The sequence below is a fragment of the Triticum urartu genome, chromosome 6A (assembly GCF_056163025.1).
Source record: "Triticum urartu cultivar PI428250 chromosome 6A, HENAU_Tu73, whole genome shotgun sequence".
Taxonomy (NCBI): domain Eukaryota; kingdom Viridiplantae; phylum Streptophyta; class Magnoliopsida; order Poales; family Poaceae; genus Triticum; species Triticum urartu.
The window spans coordinates 179,383,858-179,406,007 of record NC_141878.1 but is presented as its reverse complement, the minus strand read 5'-3'; the positions used below and the strand labels follow the sequence as shown (position 1 = coordinate 179,406,007).

Sequence of the window (22,150 nt, the reverse complement as noted above, 5' to 3'; positions counted from 1 at the left end):
TGAGACCTAACCACACCTTATTTTAGTTTTAAATTTCAAAATGAACTAATTATCTAAACCTAGCTTTGTTCACAAGGATCAACTTACTTGGAACAATATCTTATCTTCTGAAATGGCATCCTAGAGAACCCTAACTTTAATTGATCTATCGTTTTTTGTCATAGACGATCGTTGAGTTGCGAACGATGACATTTTCTCCGTAGAGAAACACGTACATTGTGCTTATTGCGGCAGGGACATGTGTTTTCTTTCTCCCGTTGCAATGCACTGGCATATTTGCTAGTAAAATACATATAGATGGAGTTATTGTCAAGGTTGCATACCGACATGGCATTGCAAGTTCGCAGCAGCAGCAACCGACTACTAGGTCACTGCATCGCTGGCAGGGAAGGAGGGCAGCTCACCTCGCCTACGATGCATGCCTAGCGGCGGCGCCGCAACTGGTCCTGGGATTTGGCTTCTCCTACCGCCCATTTGAATAGTTGCACCGGCTGCTCATGCCATTTCGCATGCATGTGCGTTCTTTCCTCCGCAGTCGACTCCGTGAATATGATCTCTGCCATTAGCCCTAGCTCAAAATCAACGCGACACTACCAAATGCTGACATCCCTCAGCATCTCTTCCCTGAGATCGACTTGCGCCTCCGCCTTGTGCTGCGCCAATCGATGCGATGCTTCCTCGATCTGATTTGCCCTTGGTGCCCACCACCTGAAACGCAGCCCTGGCATGTCCTCCGGCACCACCGATCTGTGATTCCAGAGCAATAGATCCCCTCTAAAACACATATGGGTTTCTCTCAAAGGCGGCAGTGCTGCGGGCCACGACGAGAGGGCAGCCCGCGGGATCCTGGGATCTAAGGGATTATCCATGGCGGGGTCCGGTGGGCAAGGCGGGAAGGCGAGCCTAGGCGCTGGGAGAGCCCTACGAGGCTAAGATAAAGATAGTAACTACTCCACTCTGTCCATATTTAAATACAAATGCCACCAACAGTAGCCCTGGCAAAAATTGATCGTGCTGCCTATGTCCTGGTTTATTGGCCCCCCTTTTTTTTGCCACTTTTTATGACATGCATAAATATTATGTTACTTAAAAATATGGTAAAATTTGGCACAAAATATGAAGGAGACCAATGGAAGTAGAAACCCATGATTTAACTACTCGCATGCACGCAGTGGAGTAGTAATGTCTTTCTTCCTCCCTGTTGACACCTGATTTTGGCAAGATACAGATTGCAATGAAGATGGTCTCGAGTGAACGGGTTTTCAGCATGAAAAGATTCACGTCGCCGAGTGGAACCACTTTGATGTTTCGGTTATATTCATTCGACTTTATCTTACGGACCGAAACTATACTCCGAGTGGCATAATTCAATGTTCCGAGTGGTTTTTGGCCAATCACGTCTTCAAGATGACCTCGTATGAAGGAGCACTCTTAAGGAATTGTCTTCGTCTCGTCGAGGAAATCGATTTTGATATATAAATCATCTCAATCCGAGTTCATATGCAAAAGTTAGAGGCAATACACTGCAGACCGAATCTCAACGGAAATATGGCGCGAGGTGCCAGACACTTGTCTGATAGGTTGCGCGAGTAATTCGGCCATCAAGAATGCCTTGAATCAAAAAACCTTCAACACGGAAAAGTTTCGTATCGTCGAGCCGATTGATTTTCATAGATAATTTGTCTCAATCCGAGGTCGTATGAGGCCTGCAGAGACAAATCAAGATCGGACTATGTTTTCAGTCGGAAATCCGAGTGAAAAGTTTACCATCCGAGTGAAAGTTTACGGTCGAGTGAAAATTTACCGGTCGAGTGAAAGTTTGCTGACCGGATGAACTTATTATTATCCAAGTGGAAATATAGTCATCCGAGTGGAAATATGATCATCCGAGTGAAATTGTCGTCCAGGTGAAAATATTCCGAGTGAAAAGATTACCATCGGGACGAAAACTTGCCGATTGAATAAGATAGTGCCTTCCGAGTGGAAATATAGTCATCCGAGTGGAAATATAGTCATCTGAGTGAAAGATTGTCTTCCGAGTGAAAAAGTCCAATCGGACGATCCGAGTGAAAGTATCTAATATCCGAGTGGATGAGCTCAAGTCCGAGTGAAATTGAATATGTGCTCGAAAGTTTATCAAAATGACCTTGGATGAAGAAGTGTTCAATACAGAAGTTGTGCATATCATCCAGACGGTAAAATTTGATTTTGGAGTCATCATCATTAGAGATAATATATAGCCTACAAATTCACTACGAGACTCAGATAATCCAGTCTACTGCAAGACCGAGTCCGACTGGAAGATAAAAATGACCTCGAAAAGTATTCAAGATGGCCTTATTTGAAAAAGTGATCAACATGAGAGTTGTTCGTATCATCGAGGCGCACAAGTTTGATATTTGGGGCGTCTCGATCGGAGATCATATGCAAGCCCGGCGGCCCGCGCAAGAAGGAAGACAGAGTTTGGGCCAGATTCAGACTGAATCCGAGTTGGAATAGAATTAGGACTCTAGGACGTGAATTGATGTAATTTTTCTTGTAAGGAAAGCCTAGATGAATCCTTTACTTGTACCGGAAGTCCAGCCGCCTCTTATATATGTTGGGGGTGACGGCCGATTGAACAGCACACAATCGAACAAATCAATATACTACTTTTTCATCTACGTTTTATCTCTCCACCGTTTTTCTCTCTCGTTCTTCGCTGTTCTTCGTGTTTGAGAACCGTGAATCCCGAGGCTCTAGGGGCGAGCGAATCGACCTAGGGCAGCCCATAGCCGCCGCACTCCCTGACGGGGTCCCTCCCGGGGGTGTGGGGTTTTCGGGTCTGCAAAAGCGCCCGTCGACTGTCTTACGTATCGCGCTGTCGGTCGGGTCTCCTTCGACGTGAGCTGCGGTGCATCACCCCCGCGTCGAGGGTACACGTGACGTGTTCGTGTGTCAACACACTTTTTGGCGACTCCGCTGGGGACCGAAGATCAATCATCATCATCCACCATGTCCGATCTTCCCAAGCCATCTGAGGTAGACGCCGATAACATCATTAAGCCCAGTCTTGATGAGATATCGGCCGATCATCGCCAAGTCTATGAGGAGTACAAGAAGGCGCGCGAGGAGAAGGACCTGCAAGAGTTCCTTGCAAAATTCAAGAAAGATCGCCAAGGCAACATCACTCTGATTGAAGAAATCAAGTTCCCTCCTCTTCAAACTGAACAGGTTAAACCCTCTGTAAGTACTGCCTTTTCTCCTGACCAGTGAGCTGAGATTGAAAGTCGTATTGCTGATGGTAACAATCTAGTCTATCAAACTTTTATAGAAAATACTAATGCCAGAAGAATATATCTCAATCGTCTAGTGGTAATAATGGTGTAGCTGCTAGTGTGCAAAACCCTAATCTGGCTATACCTATTGCATCGGCGCCTCCCGTGCCGATGACTTATTATCCTACCCAAACAAATCAGATTGTGGCTACACCCATTAATCCTATTATGAGCATGACAGGTTGGGTGGCAACATCGAACCAAACTCTACCTACAGCTACAACCACTCGACCACTACCAAATTATGGGTCGACATACATGCCACAATTCCTACCTGCAGCTAGTAACCATACTCTTCCTATGTCACTGCCACAAGCTTCATCGTCCACTACAGATGATGGTCTAGATAATCTTAGAGAGGAGATGGCTAAGATGCTTAGAGAGAATTTTGGAGTTGAGTTACCTCAGAATCGGATTTACCAAAAGCCGTACCCCGAGTACTTTGATGCCATCCAGTGCCCTCCGGGATATAAGATTCCAGATTTTGTTAAGTTCAATGGAGAGGGCACAAAAACCACATGGGAGCATGTTAGTCAATATTTAGCACAATTGGGTGAGGCAGGCTCATTGAATGAATTGAAAGTGCATTTATTTCCTTTATCAGTAACCGGTACCTCATTTTCATGGTTTTCTTCTTTACCACATGGTTCCATTCGGGTTTGGTCGCAGCTAGAGCAGAAGTTTCATGATTACTTTTATAGCGGCGACAATGAACTCAAGTTGTCACATCTGACATCGGTTAAACAGAAGCATGATGAATCAGTCTCCGATTACGTCAAGAGATTCAGAGAAACAAAAAACCGGTGTTTTAGTTTGGTGATAACCGAGAGGGACTTGGCAGACCTAGTGCTGAGTGGTTTGAGAACTACCATTAGAGAAAAGCTAGAAGGCTACGAGTTTTTAAATATCAACCAAGTCTTACAAAGGGCTTTGGCTCAGGAAAGCCGAAGCAAAGACCTCAAAGAAGTACATAGATACAAATCCGATCATCCGAAGATGAATATGGTGGAATATGACAGTGATCATTCAAACGATGAGGGTGATGTTTTTGCTACTAAATTTGTTTGGCCATCTAAGGCCAAACCCTTTACTTGCAATGATCTAAAACCGATTCATAAGAATCGTGATGAAGAGATGAAGTTCACTTTTAACATTGCTAAGTGTGATAGAATATTTGATGCTTTGCTGCATGCTAAGATTATTAGAATATCTCATACTTTACCGCCGTTTGAAGAGCTAAAATGGCGTGCTTATTGCAAGTGTCATAATTCTTTTTCTCATGCTACTAACGATTGCAATGTTTTTCGATGACAGATACAATCGGCCATTAATGACGGATGATTGAACTTTTCTGAGATGCAAGTTGATAAACAGCCTTTTCCAGTGAATACCATGGATTTGGAGGGGAAGAAGCTACTCATTCGGCCGGAGGTAGCCGAATCTGCTAATAAATCTAATGTCATTGTTGGTGAGCCCAGGAAAGACAAGGAGGACAACAAGGTCTTGGGGAGACAGGTTGTGCTTGGTAAGCAACCGATGGCAAGGAAGTGATCAAAATCACCATCAAGAATCCTACACTCGGGGGGCAACTGCAAGTGCAAGAAAATGCTCGTGTGAGATTTGTCAAGCCCAAGAGTCTAGAAATTGGCAAGTGGAAAAGGAATGAAGTTAAAGTATAGCGCAAGCGGATCAAGCCAACTTTTGATATGTTGCTGTCCAAGTACACCAACCAGTCAGGCGGTTCTAGCTTTAATCGGCCGACTCATCTAAAGTGACCAAGGTCACCATCAGCTGATATGTTCAATCAGTATATGAAACCGAGTGGACCAAGGGTGCCGTTTCCAGAAGAGCATACGCAATCTGTTTGGGATCAACTTGGCTATTCATATAGAGGCCGACTAAACATTGGTGGCTATCAGACGGCTGGTCAAAACATGTGACCGGATGGAAATTATCTGAGTGTAAGAATGCACCCAGGTGGAAGTTATCCGAGTGAAAAAATGTGGTCAAGTAGATTCCATCCGACTGAATTCCATCCGAGTGGATTCCATCCGAGTGACATCCATTCGAGTGGATTCCATCAGAGTAAAAAGGTGCGCCCGAGTGGAAATTTCATGCATCTGGAAAGTCGAAAAGAATGGCGTGTTAAATCACCAAGTGTTGCAGCAGTTGAGTCGGGAAAAGGCAAGGAGAAAATGGATGCCGACTCACTTATCTTGGGCACTGAAACATTCGCCATACAGCAGCTGATTGTGCATAGCAATCCGACTCAGCCGATACTTTCTATCACGCCAAAGCACTCGGCTAATGACCATGAAGCAAGCACCAACCGAGTAAAAATGAGAGATCCTAAATACACTCAGCCAAAGTGGTGTCCTCCAGGGCTAACAAAGACACAAAAGAGGAAACTACAGAGGTTAAGGAGTCAAGAGATGGCAGAACAAGAGGTCGAGAAGCAAAGGGATAAGTTGTTCAATGACACTCGGCCTATGGTACCTACAAAACAAGTGTGGAGGCCCAAACAAATACAAGATGATGTGGCTTCTACACCTATCATAGAAGCACCTACACTACCAAAAGAGGACGACGCAATCATTGCATCGTCTACGTTACCTATTGCTTCCTCTTCACTCGGACAAATTTCTGAATCGATGGATGCACTTGAGGAGGAGGCTGATATGTTGGACTATGAGTCTACACCGGTTCATGAAGGTATGGATATCAGTATGGTGTATTACTTACCTGCTGAGTTTCGTGCTGTAGATGAGGAAGGGGAGGTGGCTCAGCTGGATTTTGGCCCTAAAAACGCGATATTCGAGAAGCCAAAAGAACCAGTAACGCATCTAAAACCATTATATCTCAGAGGTCATATCAATGGATCACCGCTCACTCGGATGCTTGTTGATGGTGGTGCTATGGTAAATCTTATGCCCTATTCGGTCTTCAAGAAATTGGGTTTGCCTGATGAAGAATTGATCAAGACCAATATGGTGCTCAACGGGTTTGAAGGCAAAGAGAAAACTGAAGCCAAAGGTGTAATGTATGTGGAGCTTACAGTCGGAAGCAAAACTTTGGCTACTACATTCTTTGTCGCTGAGGTGCAAGGTAACTACAACGTTATACTAGGCCGTGATTGGGTTCATGCAAACCAGTGCGTGCCATCCACTATGCACCAGTTTTTGATTCAGTGGGTTGATGATGAAGTGGAAGTCATTCATGCAGATAACTCGGCATGTGTTGCTTTGGCCGATGCATCGGTGGATTGGCAACATCCCAATGCTACTTGCTTGACGGGACATGACTTATCAGAATTTGATTTTCTCAGCGCGACCAAGAATGGTTTTGTGCCTGTCTCTTTAAAGCCGACTGAATGCAATCGGCTCCAAGTAATGATATGTTTAAATGGATCCTAATTCCGAGTGGTTACAAAAACGTCTTGTAAAGTATCGGTCCAATGAGAACGATATGTATGAGTCTATAGAGGAGTTGGATGACATGGATAAACTTGGACAAGGTTTTACATCAGTCGATCCGTTAGAAGAGGTAGATATTGGAGATGGTTCAGTCACTCGACCGACATTTATAAACAAAAATTTAAAAGCCGATTGTAAGGCTAAGTTAATCGAGCTATTGAAAGATATGTTTGTTGCTTTGCATGGGAATATCATGAGATGCCAGGGTTAAGCCGAGAGCTAGTGGAGCATCGGTTGCCTATAAAGGCCGGTTTTAGGCCTTATAAACAATCGGCCAGAAAATTTAATCCGAAAACATATGACCGGATCAAGGAAGAGATCGGTCGACTGCTTGAAGCTAATTTCATTTGACCTTGCTGGTATGCCGAGTGGATTTCTAACATTGTCCCAGTGGAGAAGAAAGGGTCCGGTAAGTTGAGGGTGTGCATTGACTTCAGAGATTTGAATAGGGCTACACCCAAAGATGAGTATCCTATGCCAATAGCCGATATGCTTATTAATGATGCTTCTGGACATAAGGTTATTAGCTTTCTAGATGGTAATGCCGGATACAACCAAATTTTTATGGCCTAAGAGGACATGTACAAGACAGCTTTTCGATGCCCTGGTTTCCTTGGTTTATTCGAGTGGATAGTGATGACATTCGGATTAAAAAATGCTGGCGCCACATATCAAAGGGCTATGAATTTGATTTTTCATGATTTACTCGGTGTCATACTTGAAGTTTATATTGATGATATTGTTGTCAAATCGGATGCTTTTGAATCTCACTTGGCCGATTTGCGTTTAACTTTTGAAAGAATGAAAAAGTATGGACTGAAAATGAATCCTTTGAAGTGTGCTTTCGGCATGTCAGCTGGAAAGTTTTTGGGTTTCATTATTCATGAAGATGGTATAGAGATTGATCCCAAAAAGATAGAGGCTATACAGAAAGTGGAGGCTCCAACATGCAAGAGAGATATGCAAAAGTTCCTTGGCAAGGTCAATTATTTGAGAAGGTTCATAGCTAATCTATCAGGGAAAGTTGATGCATTTACTCCTATCCTTCGATTAAAGAATGATGCTGATTTCACTTGGGGGGCAAAACAGCAAGAAGCAGTTGATATGATCAAGAATTATTTGTGCACTCCTCCGGTGATGAGAGCACCCAATCATAGGGAACCCTTCAGACTTTACATTGCAGCAGAGGAAGGAGTTATTGGTGCTGTTCTAACTCAAGAGACCGAAGGAAAAGAGCATGCCATCACTTATTTGAGCCGCCGCTTATTGGACGCAGAGACAAGGTATACATTTATTGAGAAATTATGTCTATGCTTATATTATGCTTGCACAAAACTGAGACATTATTTAGTGTCGAGTGTTTGTGTAGTAGCTTGTCAAACCGATGTCATTAAATACATGTTGCATGGGCCAATTCTTAGTGGTAGAATTGGCAAGTGGGCTTATGCTTTGATTGAATATGATTTGGCTTATGAATCTCTAAAATCCATGAAAGGCCAAATTGTTGCTAATTTCATTGTTGAACATCGGATTAATAACAAGCATGATGTTGATATGAACCTTGTTTCATTAGTACCATGGAGATTATACTTTGATGGTTCAGTTTGTAGCAATGGCCAAGGTGTTGGTATTGTTTATATATCTCCTCATGGTGCTGTTTTTGAAGCCTCATGCCGCTTAGAATATTTTTGCACAAACAATCAAGCCGAATATGAAGCATTGTTATTCGGCCTAGAGATGTTATTTGCTATAGGTGTTACACATATTGAGGCTTATGGTGATTCGTTACTAGTGGTGCAGCAAATATCCAAAGTCTTTCAGTGTTTGGACGAATCACTTAATGTTTATCTTGATAAATGTCTAGATATAATCTCTACTTTGGATTGTTTTAGCATTGCACATATATCTAGACATGACAACTGGAGAGCAAATGAGTTGGCACAGCAAGCATCTGGATACCATGTTGATCATGGCATGTTTCATATTTCTCAAAGTCCGATGTCTTGTCTTACCAGTATAGAAGAGGCCGAACCAGAACCCACTGATTCGGTCATTAACAAAAAATCTAGTGCAGGTGACAATCCCGACCGGAGGAAGCCCATTGTTGATTACTTGTGCAATCCGAGTGAAAGGGTGGACAGGGCTGTTCGGCTTATGGCTTTCAAGTATACAATGAGAGATGATGGTCTTTATCGCTAAACAGTCGATGATGTTCTTCTAAAGTGTTTGGATGAGAACCAGGAAAGAGTTGCTATGGGAGAGGTACATGAAGGCATTTGTGGCACTCACTAGTCGGCTCCCAGGATGAAATGGTTATTGCGACGTGCTGGGTTTTATTGGCCGATTATGATTAATGATTGCTTCAGATATTATAAAGGGTGCGAAGCTTGTCAAAAATTTGGTGATATTCAATTGGCTCCTGCTCCTATGTTGCATCCTGTTATAAAGCTGTGGCCTTTCAGAGGATGGGGTTTAGACTTTATTGGGCAAATTCATCCATCTTCCTCAAAGGGGCATCGGTTCGTATTGGTGGCAACTGATTATTTCACTAAATGGTCTGAAGCAGTACCTCTCAAGAACATGACACATACAGAGGTAATTCAATTCATAACCGAGCACATTATTCATAGATTCGGTATTCCTCAAATGTTAACAACAGATCAAGGTTCATCTTTCATGTCACACCAAGTCAGAAAGTTTGCCGGATCTTATAACATAAAGTTGCTCAATTCCTCTCCATATTATGCCCAAGCTAATGGACAAGCTGAGTCTAGCAATAAAATTTTAATCAAACGCATCAAGAAAAAGATTGAAGATAATCCAAGGAGATGGCATGAGTTGTTATCTGAAGCTTTGTGGGCACATAGAATTTCAAGGCATGGTGCTACGAAGGTGACCCCATATGAGCTAGTATATGGTCAAGAGGCCGTTTTACTAGTGGAAGTAAATTTGAATGCTTTGAGAATAGCCAAACAAAATGATTTATCGGCAGTAGACTTTTATAACTTGATGATGGACAATATTGATGAGGTTGCCGATAAACGTTTGGTTCCTTTGAAGTCCATAGAGAGAGACAAGTTGAGGGTTGCAAGAGCTTACAATAAGAAAGTTAAGTTGAAGAATTTTCAAGTTGGTGATCTCATCTGGAAAGTGATTCTGCCAATTGGTTCAAGAGATAGAAAATTCGGGAAATGGTCTCCAAGTTGGGAAGGTCCTTTTAGAATTACAAGAATTGTTCCCGGAAATTCATATTTGATGGAATCAATACAAGGGGCATTGTTACCTCGAGCTCTCAATGGCAAATATTTGAAGAAGTACCACCCGAGTGTGTGGCAGGAAGCCTAAGTAGGCAATGGCTGATATACGATTATTGCCCTTAGCACAAACATGGCCGATACATAATTATCGCCCTGAGAAAAATAAATGGCCGATGGAGTGTTGATATCGTCCTTAGAATAAACACTATGCATATTATTTTTCGGCGTGCAAGCTTTGCCGAAAAACAGGGGGGCATGTGTTGAATCCTGATTTTGGCAAGATATAGATTGCAATGAAGATGGTCTCAAGTGAACGGGTTTTCAGCATGAAAAGATTCACGTCGCCGAGTGGAACCACTTTGATGTTTCGGTTATATTCATTCGACTTTATCTTACGGACCGAAACTATACTCTGAGTGGCATAATTCAATGTTCCGAGTGGTTTTTGGCCAATCACGTCTTCAAGATGACCTCGTATGAAGGAGCACTCTTAAGGAATTGTCTTCGTCTCGTCGAGGAAATCGATTTTGATATATAAATCATCTCAATCCGAGTTCATATGCAAAAGTTAGAGATAATACACTGCAGACCGAACCTCAACAAAAATATGGCGCGAGGTGCCAGACACTTGTCTGATAGGTTGCGTGAGTAATTCGGCCATCAAGACGGCCTTGAATCGAAAAACCTTCAACACGGAAAAGTTTCGTCACGTTGAGGCGATCGATTTTCATATATAATTCGTCTCAATCCGAGGTCGTATGAGGCCTGGAGATATAAATCAAGATCAGGCTATGTTTTCAGTCGGAAATCCGAGTGAAAAGTTTATCATCTGAGTGAAAGTTTACGGTCGAGTGAAAATTTATCGGTCGAGTGAAATTTTGCTGAACGGATGAACCAATTATTATCCAAGTGGAAATATAGTCATCCGAGTGGAAATATGATCATCCGAGTGAAATTTTCGTCCACGTGAAAATATTCCGAGTGAAAAGATTACCATCGAGACGAAAACTTGCCGATTGAATAAGATAGTGCCTTCCGAGTGGAAATATAGTCATCCGAGTGGAAATATAGTCATCCGAGTGAAAGATTGTCTTCCGAGTGAAAAAGTCCAATCGGACGATCCGAGTGAAAGTATCTAATATCCGAGTGGATGAGCTCAAGTCCGAGTGAAATTGAACATGTGCTCGAAAGTTTATCAAAATGACCTTGGATGAAGAAGTGTTCAATACAGAAGTTGTGCGTATCATCCAGACGGTAAAGTTTGATTTCGGAGTCATCATCATCAGAGATAATATATAGCCTACAAATTCACTACGAGACTCGGATAATCCAGTCTACTGCAAGACCGAGTCCGACTGGAAGATAAAAATGACCTCAAAAAGTATTCAAGATGGCCTTATTTGAAAAAGTGATCAACATGAGAGTTGTTCGTATCGTCGAGGCGCACAAGTTTGATATTTGGTCCGTCTCGATCGGAGATCATATGCAAGCCCGGCGGCCCGCGCAAGAAGGAAGACAGAGTTTGGGCCAGATTCAGACTGAATCCGAGTTGGAATAGAATTAGGACTCTAGGACGTGAATTGATGTAATTTTTCTTGTAAGGAAAGCCTAGATGAATCCTTTACTTGTTCGGGAAGTCCAGCCGCCTCTTATATATGTTGGGGGTGACGGCCGATTGAACAACACACAATCAAACAAATCAATATACTACTTTTTCATCTACGTTTTATCTCTTCACCGTTTTTCTCTCTCGTTCTTCGCTGTTCTTCGTGTTTGAGAACCGTGAATCCCGAGGCTCTAGGGGCGAGCGAATCGACTTAGGGCAGCCCATAGCCGCCGCACTCCCTGACGGGGTCCCTCCCGGGGGTGTGGGGTTTTCGGGTCTGCAAAAGCGCCCGTCGACTGTCTTGCGTATCGCGCTGTCGGTCGGGTCTCCTTCGACGTGAGCTACGGTGCATCACCCTCGGCGTCGAGGGTACACGTGACGTGTTCGTGTGTCAACACTCCCTCACCTCCACTCAATTTGCATGCGCTATATTAATTGATCATCAATGAGGTGAAGGACTTTACATGCATCAAATTATCACATGGGGTGGATCTTCGTACAAAAATGTGTCCCCCCGTGTACCCGTGTGTGCCTGCGAGGGAATGAGTGCGTGCGTGGACGTCACTGTGATCCAGCGGCATGTCAATGTGATCAATCCACACAAGGAGGTCACGACAACGCCTCCACATGTGCCACGTGGCTTCATGAACTATAAGAGAGACACTGTGTAGCGTGCCATTGGAATTCTAATTTACGTGTTTTGCACATACTCGAAGTACTAGTAAGGTACACGTGCATTGCACGCATCAGATTTGGCAACCAAATTATGAATAAATACCACACAATAGCATGTAAGCTTTGAGTCACATATGCCTGATGTAGACGTTCGTTTAATTCTTATAGTTCATCTCATTCAAAATCAATTATTTTTTATAAAAAAGCTAGGGCCTCTTTGATTCATAGGATTTCCAAAATGCGGGAATAGGAAAAACATGGGATTAGAGTGGAATGTTGTCTTGAATCCTACACGATTGTACGAGTGTTGGATTGTGCATAGAAAAAACGCAGGATTCTTTCAAAGAGGTTTGTGTGGATGGGATGTTTCCTATGAAATCTAGTGAAAATCAATCCTATGGAAAAATTCCTATGGTTTACAATGCTTCGAATCAAACAACCAAGATAGGAAAAATTCCTAAGGATTAAAATCCTCCAAAATTCCTTTGAGAATCCTTTGAATCAAAGAAGCCCTTAATCTATTTTATAATTCATGGAATTGTGCGTTGTAAAGCATAAAGTAAAAAAAAATAATGGAAATTCAACTAGAAAAAAGTTTGGGCAGTTATGATATGGAAGATTCTACAACAAAGGAGAAGCACTTGTGTTTTGAGGTTTGTGGATTATGCTTAAGTTCAACCATGGAGTCTGCTAGACTGTACATGTGGCAAAATCCGGTGGGGGCTAGAAGATGGTGCGAGGGGCCAAGTGGAGGGAGACTATGAAGGAGTGCACAAGTGCGAGATCGATATTTAAAGAGAGGGGGTGAGAACGTGCGCTGTTGCGCGCAGTGGCGGACCCATGAAAAATAAATGAGCTAGGGGGCCAAGCATTGCTAATCCTTTACGAGGAGGGGCAATTCATCAACTTAAACCATTTTACCAGCAATTGTCTAATAATCACATTCATATTAGCCTCGATATATAGTGATGTTAGGGGGGGCATGGCCCTTGCTGCCCCTATCTTCGCCACTGTGCGCGCATCTGAGAGATGAAGCGGAAGGCATGGATGATGAGAGGGGGACGTTGGATATATAATTAATGTGGGTGTATTAGCTATGTAATCCTATATAGAGGTATAGATTGATCGATGTGGACGTGGGAAAGAGGGTGAGACCTCACTAGATATATAGATTGATCGGTTTGTGTGGAAAACTGTGAAAGACCTAGCTATATATACACACACATAGAAGAACATCGATCGTTGCGCATGCACGTGAGAGATAAAGAATGCCCGATATGATAGAGAGGGTGTGTGTGTGTGTGTGCATGCATGGGAGACCGACCTGAAGAAAAGGATTGCATGTGTGTGATGGATAATGCCGACTGGTAGTGTGTGTGCATGCATGCACGAGAGAAAGTTAGTGGTACAATTATAAAGAGAAGACAAATGTGTGAGTGTAAAAGACTAGGTGAGGTCATAATCAATGTAAAGTTGAATTCAAATACTTGAATAAGAGATCATGATGTTTGAAACCCATGCATGCATGAATATAACTGAGATATGTGCGGTGTGGTTTGGAAACGAGCATGTTGTACTGTATACACATTGAACAAGGTCGGACTGATTTGAATTTGAGATATCGATGGCAGACATCGTTTGGCCACATTGGATCTATGCATGGACACACTATTCTAATTGGAGATAACGGGTGGCTTTCGCATCACATTTCTATATCTATACCCCTTTATATTATATTTTATATTTTTTATATAGTGTGCGGATAACTTTAATTAACTTTGAAAGATGGTTGTTGGATGAAGCCAATTCGATGGTGCAGGGATGGAAACTTTGAGCACTACTGGCCGTTGGATATCAACTAGTTTCCACCAGATTTTGCCACATGTACAATCTAGAAGACTCCATGGTTGAACTTAAGCATAATGCACAAACCTCAAAACACAAGCACTTCTTCATTGTTCTAGAATCTTCCATATCAGAATTGCCCAAATGTGTTTTCCACATGATTTTTTATTATTTTTTTTACTTTAAGCTTTACAACGCACAATTCCATGAATCTTAAAATAGATTAGCTTTCTTATAAAAACTAGATGATTTTGAATGAAATGAACTATAAGAATTAAACGAACATCTACATCATGCATATATGACTCAAAACTTACATGCTATAATGTGGTATTTATTCATAATTTGGTTGCCAAATCTCATGCGTGCAATGCACGTGTACCTTACTAGTCTAAATGGTGTCTCTGTGTGTGTTGTGTGTGTTAAACACATTGTACGTAGTATCATACAAGGTTTAGATTCCGAGCATCTAGCTAGAGCATACATGTATTATGATTTGAATTCAACATAAAATGGATACATATATTTGAATTTGAGATCGTATGTACATGTAGTTCGTATTTATATAGGAATTTACTTCTCCTATATTCATGTCATGTGTTGTGAAGATAATATTTAGATGGTTGTATAACTAACCCGAGTACAATCCCATTCAAACAAGGAAAATGTACTCAAATTTAGTCCATATGCTAGACAACACACATTGTTTTTTATTGTTGAGGGATGTGCAAATTGTTTTGGTACTGCACACGTTATGTTTGTTGTCCCAATTTTTTTTAGTTTTTTCTGTTGTATTTGAATGCATTTCTAGTAATATAGTAAAACGAGACAAGGCTCTCTCTAGTGATGAGGTGTGAATTGTCTTTTTTTGTACACGTTAGGCTTGTTCTCCTGAAATTTCAAGTCGCGCATTGTTATGCCGAAATTTCAAGCTAGCATCTCTGTCTATCGTGCTGCGAAACTCCTGCCTCTTCAACCCGTGCCTTGTTACCCCGAAATATTTAAGCTATATCTTTGTCTTGTTGTGCTCCGAAAACTCCCTCCATCTCAACCCACGCCTTGCTATCCCAAAATTACAACACGCGCGAAAACTCCCACCTCCTGCGAAATCCCGACACGCGAAATGCCCGTGATACCCCTGAACCGAAAGAACCGCCTAGCACAAATCGGTGGGGGTACTTTTGTAACTTACCCCACATTTTGGACAAGCGCGTCCCTAAGCCATGGTTCCCCACTCCCATCCCATGAGCCCACCCATTCGAACACCGAGGCCGCGAAAACCCGTGAAGCCCCACACCCTCCTCCGTCCACCACCCAGCCGGAGCCTCTTCCCCGACGATGTCGTCCAAATCAACACCTCGACGTCCCTCATCCACCGTACCGGATGAGGATCCGTCATCGATTTTGTCGTCCCGCCGGTTGAGCCACCTCGTCCTCCACCTCCAAGGAGCTGCCTCGATGTTCCCCTCGTCTTTCGCGCCACCTCCATTCCCACACCGCCGTCTTCACCTGCATGACCAGAAGAGCAGCATCATCACTGTTTCCTCGGATGAAGCTGAGGCCTAATCGGCGGCACCAAAGAGGTTGTAGACTAATCACCGCATTTTCTTCTTGATTCGATCTCACGATGCTGCCAGCACTCGGTCCCGAGCCTACATGGTGCGGCTCCATCCACGGCGGCGTCGCCGGCCACTTCCTCCATGGCGTAGATCCCTCGACGGCGACGTCCACATCAGTAGGAGCTGCTGCTGCTTTAGCTCTCGGTCGCGATGTTGTTCTGCTCTTCCTCTCAGTCCCCTGCCTAGTCTGCTCTTGCTATTGCTCCTGCTCTTGCTCGCGCTGCTGCTCTCGCTCTTGCTCTTGCTTGCGATGCTGCTCCGATTTGGCTACACTTCAGTCGACTGAACCGACTTTTGGGTCAGTCGATTTTCATGGGGTGGGGGGGCTCGCTGGAGTTAAGGTAGAACCAGACGTGGCGGGGAGGGGGGCTCGCCGGAGAGGTACCCCACTATCTATCTTAGGGTACAGGGTGGGGGCGGTGGTCGCCGGCGGTGGTGGGGCGATGGCGTGGGGATTGCCGGAGAAAAAGCTCAACACAGAGGGGGCTAGAGGAATGATCGGGGTGGCGGCGAACCAGCGGTGGGGAGTGGTTTCGGGGTGGGCGGGGCGACGCACCGCCGGCCGCAGGCGACGGTTTGGCCGGTGGTGTCAGTCGGCTGATGCTGCTACACGACCAGCTGCCCCGGCTCTCGCACACGCTGCTGCTACTGCTTTTCTGCTACTAGTGCGTTCAGTTTCGACATTAAAATTCAGTTTTGACAGCGAAATTCAGTTTCGACAGTTAAGTTCAGTTTCGACAATTAAATTCAGTTTCGACAGTCAAACTCAGAGATGAGCGGCTGATGTATTTTACATCTAGCACTTTGTGGTTATGAATTTTACATCATCTATTGGAGATGTTATTACAATTCCACTCAGGTTAATGTTGTCTCTCTTGTCCTGCTTCAGCCTCGGCGTCGTACAACTCACCGGAGCTACTCCAACGACGAAACCCTCCATCACAGCGGAGCAGTGCCCCGGGCTCCATCTCCAGACGCCTAAGATCTTCTTCCCCTCCTCCGACAGTCAAGTCAGCCGGAGCATCCTCACCGACCAACCCAATCACGCTGACATCGACATGGCTTCGCCAAAGAGGTTGTACACTTGTTGCATCTCTTTTTACTCTACATGTTATATATATTGTCCACTGAGCACACATAGTAACGTGAAATACGATTATTTTATCCTACTATATGACAAGCAGTGAGGTACCAGGCAACTTAGCTATTCGTGATGGACTCTCTTGAACGCCATCATTATTTATCTCTACGTGTTTGAGCTGTGCATTTGTCGATGGGCCTGGGAGTTGAGCTAGTAGGGTAGTGGCCTTGGTCCAAAGTAGTAGAAGTAGCAGAAAAACATTTTTTGAGTGTAGGCTTTTCCTTGCTCAAGACTGCCTAATAGAATCGCCAGTGCTTGAAAGGAAAAGTGAAGGAAAAGCATAGGAATTGGAAAGTTTCCTATGGTACTACTATTCATGCATTTGTTTCAAAGGAATGGAGCAAAGGAAAACTGTAGGATTTGTTCCTTTAGTGTCTCCTTTAAAGAAAAACCGTAGGAATTTTAATATCCACTTCTCCTCCTTTTCAAATTCCTATTCATGAAGCACAAGACTAAGAGATAGTAGCATAATAGCATTATAACCGTACATTTTCTTATGGTTTGACTTAATCTCACCATGCTTCTTTGCATCCTGTGATCTTCCAGTTCTTGTGAACCAAACAACCAGATTTACAGAAATCCTGTGTTTTTAAATTCTCTGTTTTGCACGTGTATTCCTATCCTGTTCTTGTCTATTTCATATCCCTGCATTGTTAGAATCCTCAAATTCAAACAATCCCTTACACAATCACTTCTGTTACAGATATGTGTCAAAGAAAACCTTGTGTGGTTTGTCCTGCTCCTGTTGCGCTGTGTTCCACCCTAGCTCGGCTGCTCCAACGATGGAAGGGTTCACCACAGCAAAGGATCCGCTCTCCAGACTGTCTTTCACCGCCTCAGGCCGCCGACAGCCACGACAACTGCATTACCATCATCAACTGAGAAAATGACCTTGAGGACTACACGGGTCCGTAAGAGAGGTCACACTCTTCCGTGTCTTCTTACGTTATGCATCGCTTAATATGATGACATGTTATTTTATCGTCGTGTTCACCTATTAGACTCCGAGTCAGGTCCAAACTAATGCTGAAACTTGAGTTTTTAAATGGTTATGGGGTACATACACTACACCATGACAAAAATTTAAGGGCAATTAACTGCCGGGAATGATCAAGAATTGAGGTCAATTAACTACCCCCAAAGCTCTATATGCTGGGCAACATTATGCAGGTCAACATAACTGCCGGGAATGTTGGAGTCACACGGGCAGACAACCTGCCGGCATGTTCAGGGTCAGCCCAATTGCCCTGAATTCCATTTGAGGGCGAAAACACAGCCGCTAACCAAGTTAGCGCGGCGCGCACACGAAAGAATCGAGTCCCAAAAAGGCGCGCGAGCCTCAGTCACAGGAGAATGAAAAATTAGAAGGCACTAGAAGCCCATCGCGTCCACGCGGCCTTATCCACACTGCTTGTATCTGTGGCTGCCATCGTTCTCGCGCATCAGCTGCCGCACTGCATCTCACCGTCGACTCCGCCAACCCTAGCACAATCGCCGACTCACCCCTCATTGCCGCCCCGCCCCGCCCAGCGCCACCGCCCCCATCCCCTCCATCACCCAGCCGGCCTCCTGCAACCGCCGCCTCGACCCAGCACCGCCATCTTCCTCTGAATCCCATACTCACGCTGCCAGCAAATCCCCATCGACAACTCCCCACACCCGCACCTCTGATGCACGCCGCCGCCCATCCGCATCCATGTCACACCCACATCCACGCACAGAGCCGCCGCCGCATCCGGTCCAAATCGAGCAGCTGGGCAGCCGGTGGCCAGATCCACCATGGTGCTTCCAGATCCGCGGTGCCCAAGCAATGGAGCTCATCCACAAGGTCCCTTCTCGCTCCCCTCTTCTCCTCCACACGCCTCTCTCTCTCTCTGATTCGATTCAATTCGAGATCGCAGACATGGTTCCTGTCTTTGTTAAGTTCGTGCTACTGCTGTAGAAGAACTCAGCATACTCTTCACATTCGTCCAGATCCACGGTGCCCAGAGGGACCTGGCGGAGGACTAGGAGAAGGACCACCGGGAGGTCCTCATGGTTCAGCTCCTTGCCCACAACCGACGCTGCTCCGACCCTAGTATATGGGACAAGGTCCGCCCCTCTCTCGATTTGCTCTCCTTTCCTACCTTCCTTTCCTTCGACTGAATTCTCTGACGGATCGGTTGGTCGCAGGATGACCCCTAGATGGACCTGGCCTGTTTGCCAAGCTCAAGAGGAGAAGGAGCCCTGCCCACTTCATGCTGCGCTTCATCAACATCACGACCAAGCCAGCCCTCAAGCAAAGTACGACTTTCATACCCATCAAATCCAAACCTGCACCACACACACACACATGCGTCAGCTAGAAGACGTACTGCCAGACTGATGACATTGTTAAAGAACTTCAATAGATTGTAAAACTGTACTACAAATATGCTATTGGAGATATTCATTGTATTCAATTTTCCTTCTTTGCAGAGAGTGTTATGATTTTCAACAGTGAACTAATGCGCCAAAGGAAGCTTGTGAAAACTTTGAGGAAGAAATCCTTGTGGTCCAGACCTTTGGAGGATGTAATTATCTTCATACACATTTACTCCCTCCATCCCATAATATAAGAGCGTTTTTGACACCACCCACTAGTGTCAAAAACGCTCTTATATTATGAGACGGGGGGCTACTTCATTACTTTGTCTTGGCCTTCTGTAATTCTGTCTGTTGGGCTTTGCTTGGTAGCGTTTAGTTTAAATAGTTTTTGATGAATGCGCTACTCACATATTGCCTTCTCTTTCTTCTGAAAGGTGCTAACATTGCTTTGTGTGATCCTCTATCCAGACTGTAGAAAAGCTTGTCGATACCATCATTTTTCTGCATAAACAAACCCTGGATGCATTCAATGAAGCTGGTAATTAATTATTGATTGGCTAATTTATTGTTTGGACAAAAATGTATCCGATAATTTCCTGATACATCTCCCTGAATAAACAGTTCCTATAGGTGCCGCCTTCATGGAGCAAGGTCAGAACAAAAGGCTAGGTTCATGTGGTCTGACACTACATTATGCTAACATCATCAATCAAACTGAAGATATAGTAAGTAAATTTGATGACTCACATGATGTTTATCATGGTTGCTTAATGCCCCAATTTCCTTAATGTAGTCAATTTCCATATGGCCTCTTATATATGTAGGTAACTATTCAGTTTTGTTGATGAACCATGCATTTATTTATTTCCCTTTTCTTTTGGTGAGCAGAATATTCGATGGTAGTCAGTAATAAATATGTGTCTATCTCCTAGCTGCAAAATACCAATTCAAAAGTTAATTTTGAAATAAAGAAGTTACAATGTCATAGTTCATATACTATTTGTGTCGCCTAAGTCTACATTCTTCAGTCTGTACTCTATAGCCTTCTTCTATTTGTGACATGTCCATGAATAAGAAGCAAGAAAAGGCATAGGGCTGTCATACACTGCAGAATCTTTTGATTTTAGTTTGAATACCTTGTAGTTTGTTTCTATTGTTGCATGATATCGTTTGACAATATTTTGAAACCTCAAAGATTGCTTTGGTTAGTAATTATATTTTCAAGGCCTTGTTTAGTTTTGTAAAAAATGAGTATTGATTTGTGTTGGCTTGCGATATTTAGGCAAGGTCTGAAATTTAGTACAAGCAAAGCATGATGTAGCGACAGAACAAGATAGGTAGTTCTAGTTCTTCGTATGTATGCAGACCGAGGTTGTTTGTAAAGTTATGCAAAAGCAACCATGATAGCGGGTGGCGGTCCCCACATCTAGAAGGTACTGCATCTTCTTAGAATTCTTGAATATTACGCTAAAGAAAAGATAAAAAATTCCATTAGTATATAGACAAGGCGTATAATGAACTAGGTCTTGCAAAAAATACTTCTGATCACAAGGGCCATTCTATTGAAAAGCAATCATAGCTTGCCATCTTGTCTGAATAGCAACCATAGCTTGCCATTCTATAGAAACACTCGTTTCTCTCCATGTTGATTTAGTTCTAGGACTGAAGTAGCAAGCACCGACACTCTGGGAGCTAGCAAGATATGTTTCTCCTCTCACATGCTGAAGATTTATTATTTTTCTGAGTCAAAGTCAAGCATGTGTTTGAAAGTAGGAACCTACAAGTTTCCTATTTTCTCCTGAGTACTTTTTTGGGTCTTCCCAGTAGATTAAAAATGCGCCTATTTTTAAACACGTGCTTAACTCCTTTCATTCTGACTCAACAAGCAACTCTGTTTCTTAAACAATTCTGCAGCTACTACTTAAACTTTGCACACAGTTGTACAAACATCATGGATTAACAAGAGGGACCACGCAACTAGATGTTCAGCAAACCAACATTCTCTTACTTTGAGCAACCTATATTCATTTCATCAAATGATTTATGTGCCTGCAAATTCTTCTTCTTTTTGTTGAATCAACACTTTTTTCTAAAACCAAGCAGCAGATTTAATCAGAGGGCTGTTCAGTTGGTATACATTCTCATAATTATTGATTCTCACTGTCTAGCACTACTACACACTTATTCAGAACAACCATGTACAAAAAAGTAGAACGGAGGACACCTTGCGTTGCCACTATATTGCTAGTAATTAATCCTTACCTGCAGTTTTTTGGATGTTCTATTAACTTGACAGCAATCAAGAGAAATCAATACACCAAAAGAAGATGACTACTGGTAAATATTTATAGTGATAGGTTATATCGATCTTTTTGGTGATCCATACATAGTGCATAATCTGTTCTTATGAGTACATACACACATTCTATTTGTGCCTTGTGGAATGCAAAGTACAGGGCGACACACATGTGTCTTTTTCATTTGGATGAGCCAATTTTCTTTTTCAGCCATGCAACTTCTATGTTTGGAACATGTGTTCTTCTAAGCTGATCTATTTGGCCATTTCCTTTTTATTACAGGTCACCATTATAATGCCTTTGCATCCACAAGTTTCTAGAGGTGCGTTTGCTGAGCTAAAAGGATCTTCTGCTGGAATAGGTTTCTACTTAAAGGCAGATCTTATATTTTGCACTTTTGTTTGTGATGTAATACTGGCATATGAACGTACATATGTATGCATGTGTGCATGTAGACCTGATGGATGGTTGTGCTTTTAGCTTGTTCTGTTACTGGACTTGTATGCCTATGTGTGCATATATGCATGCATGACAGATCTTTGTGCTTTTGGATGTCCTGCACTTGTGAACCTAT

The 22,150-nt window shown here is 43.3% G+C and overlaps 1 protein-coding gene across 1 annotated transcript; it reads left to right on the top strand.

Moving 5' to 3' along the window:
* The first annotated feature begins 19,170 nt into the window (after window positions 1-19,170).
* Window positions 19,171-20,067, top strand: LOC147964654 (protein PSK SIMULATOR 1-like). The gene is made up of 4 exons (XM_087527907.1): window positions 19,171-19,216; window positions 19,391-19,485; window positions 19,748-19,817; window positions 19,901-20,067. Exons 1-4 carry the CDS (start codon window positions 19,171-19,173, stop codon window positions 20,065-20,067), a joined length of 378 nt encoding a protein of 125 aa, XP_087384033.1.
* The last annotated feature ends 2,083 nt before the right edge of the window (window positions 20,068-22,150 follow it).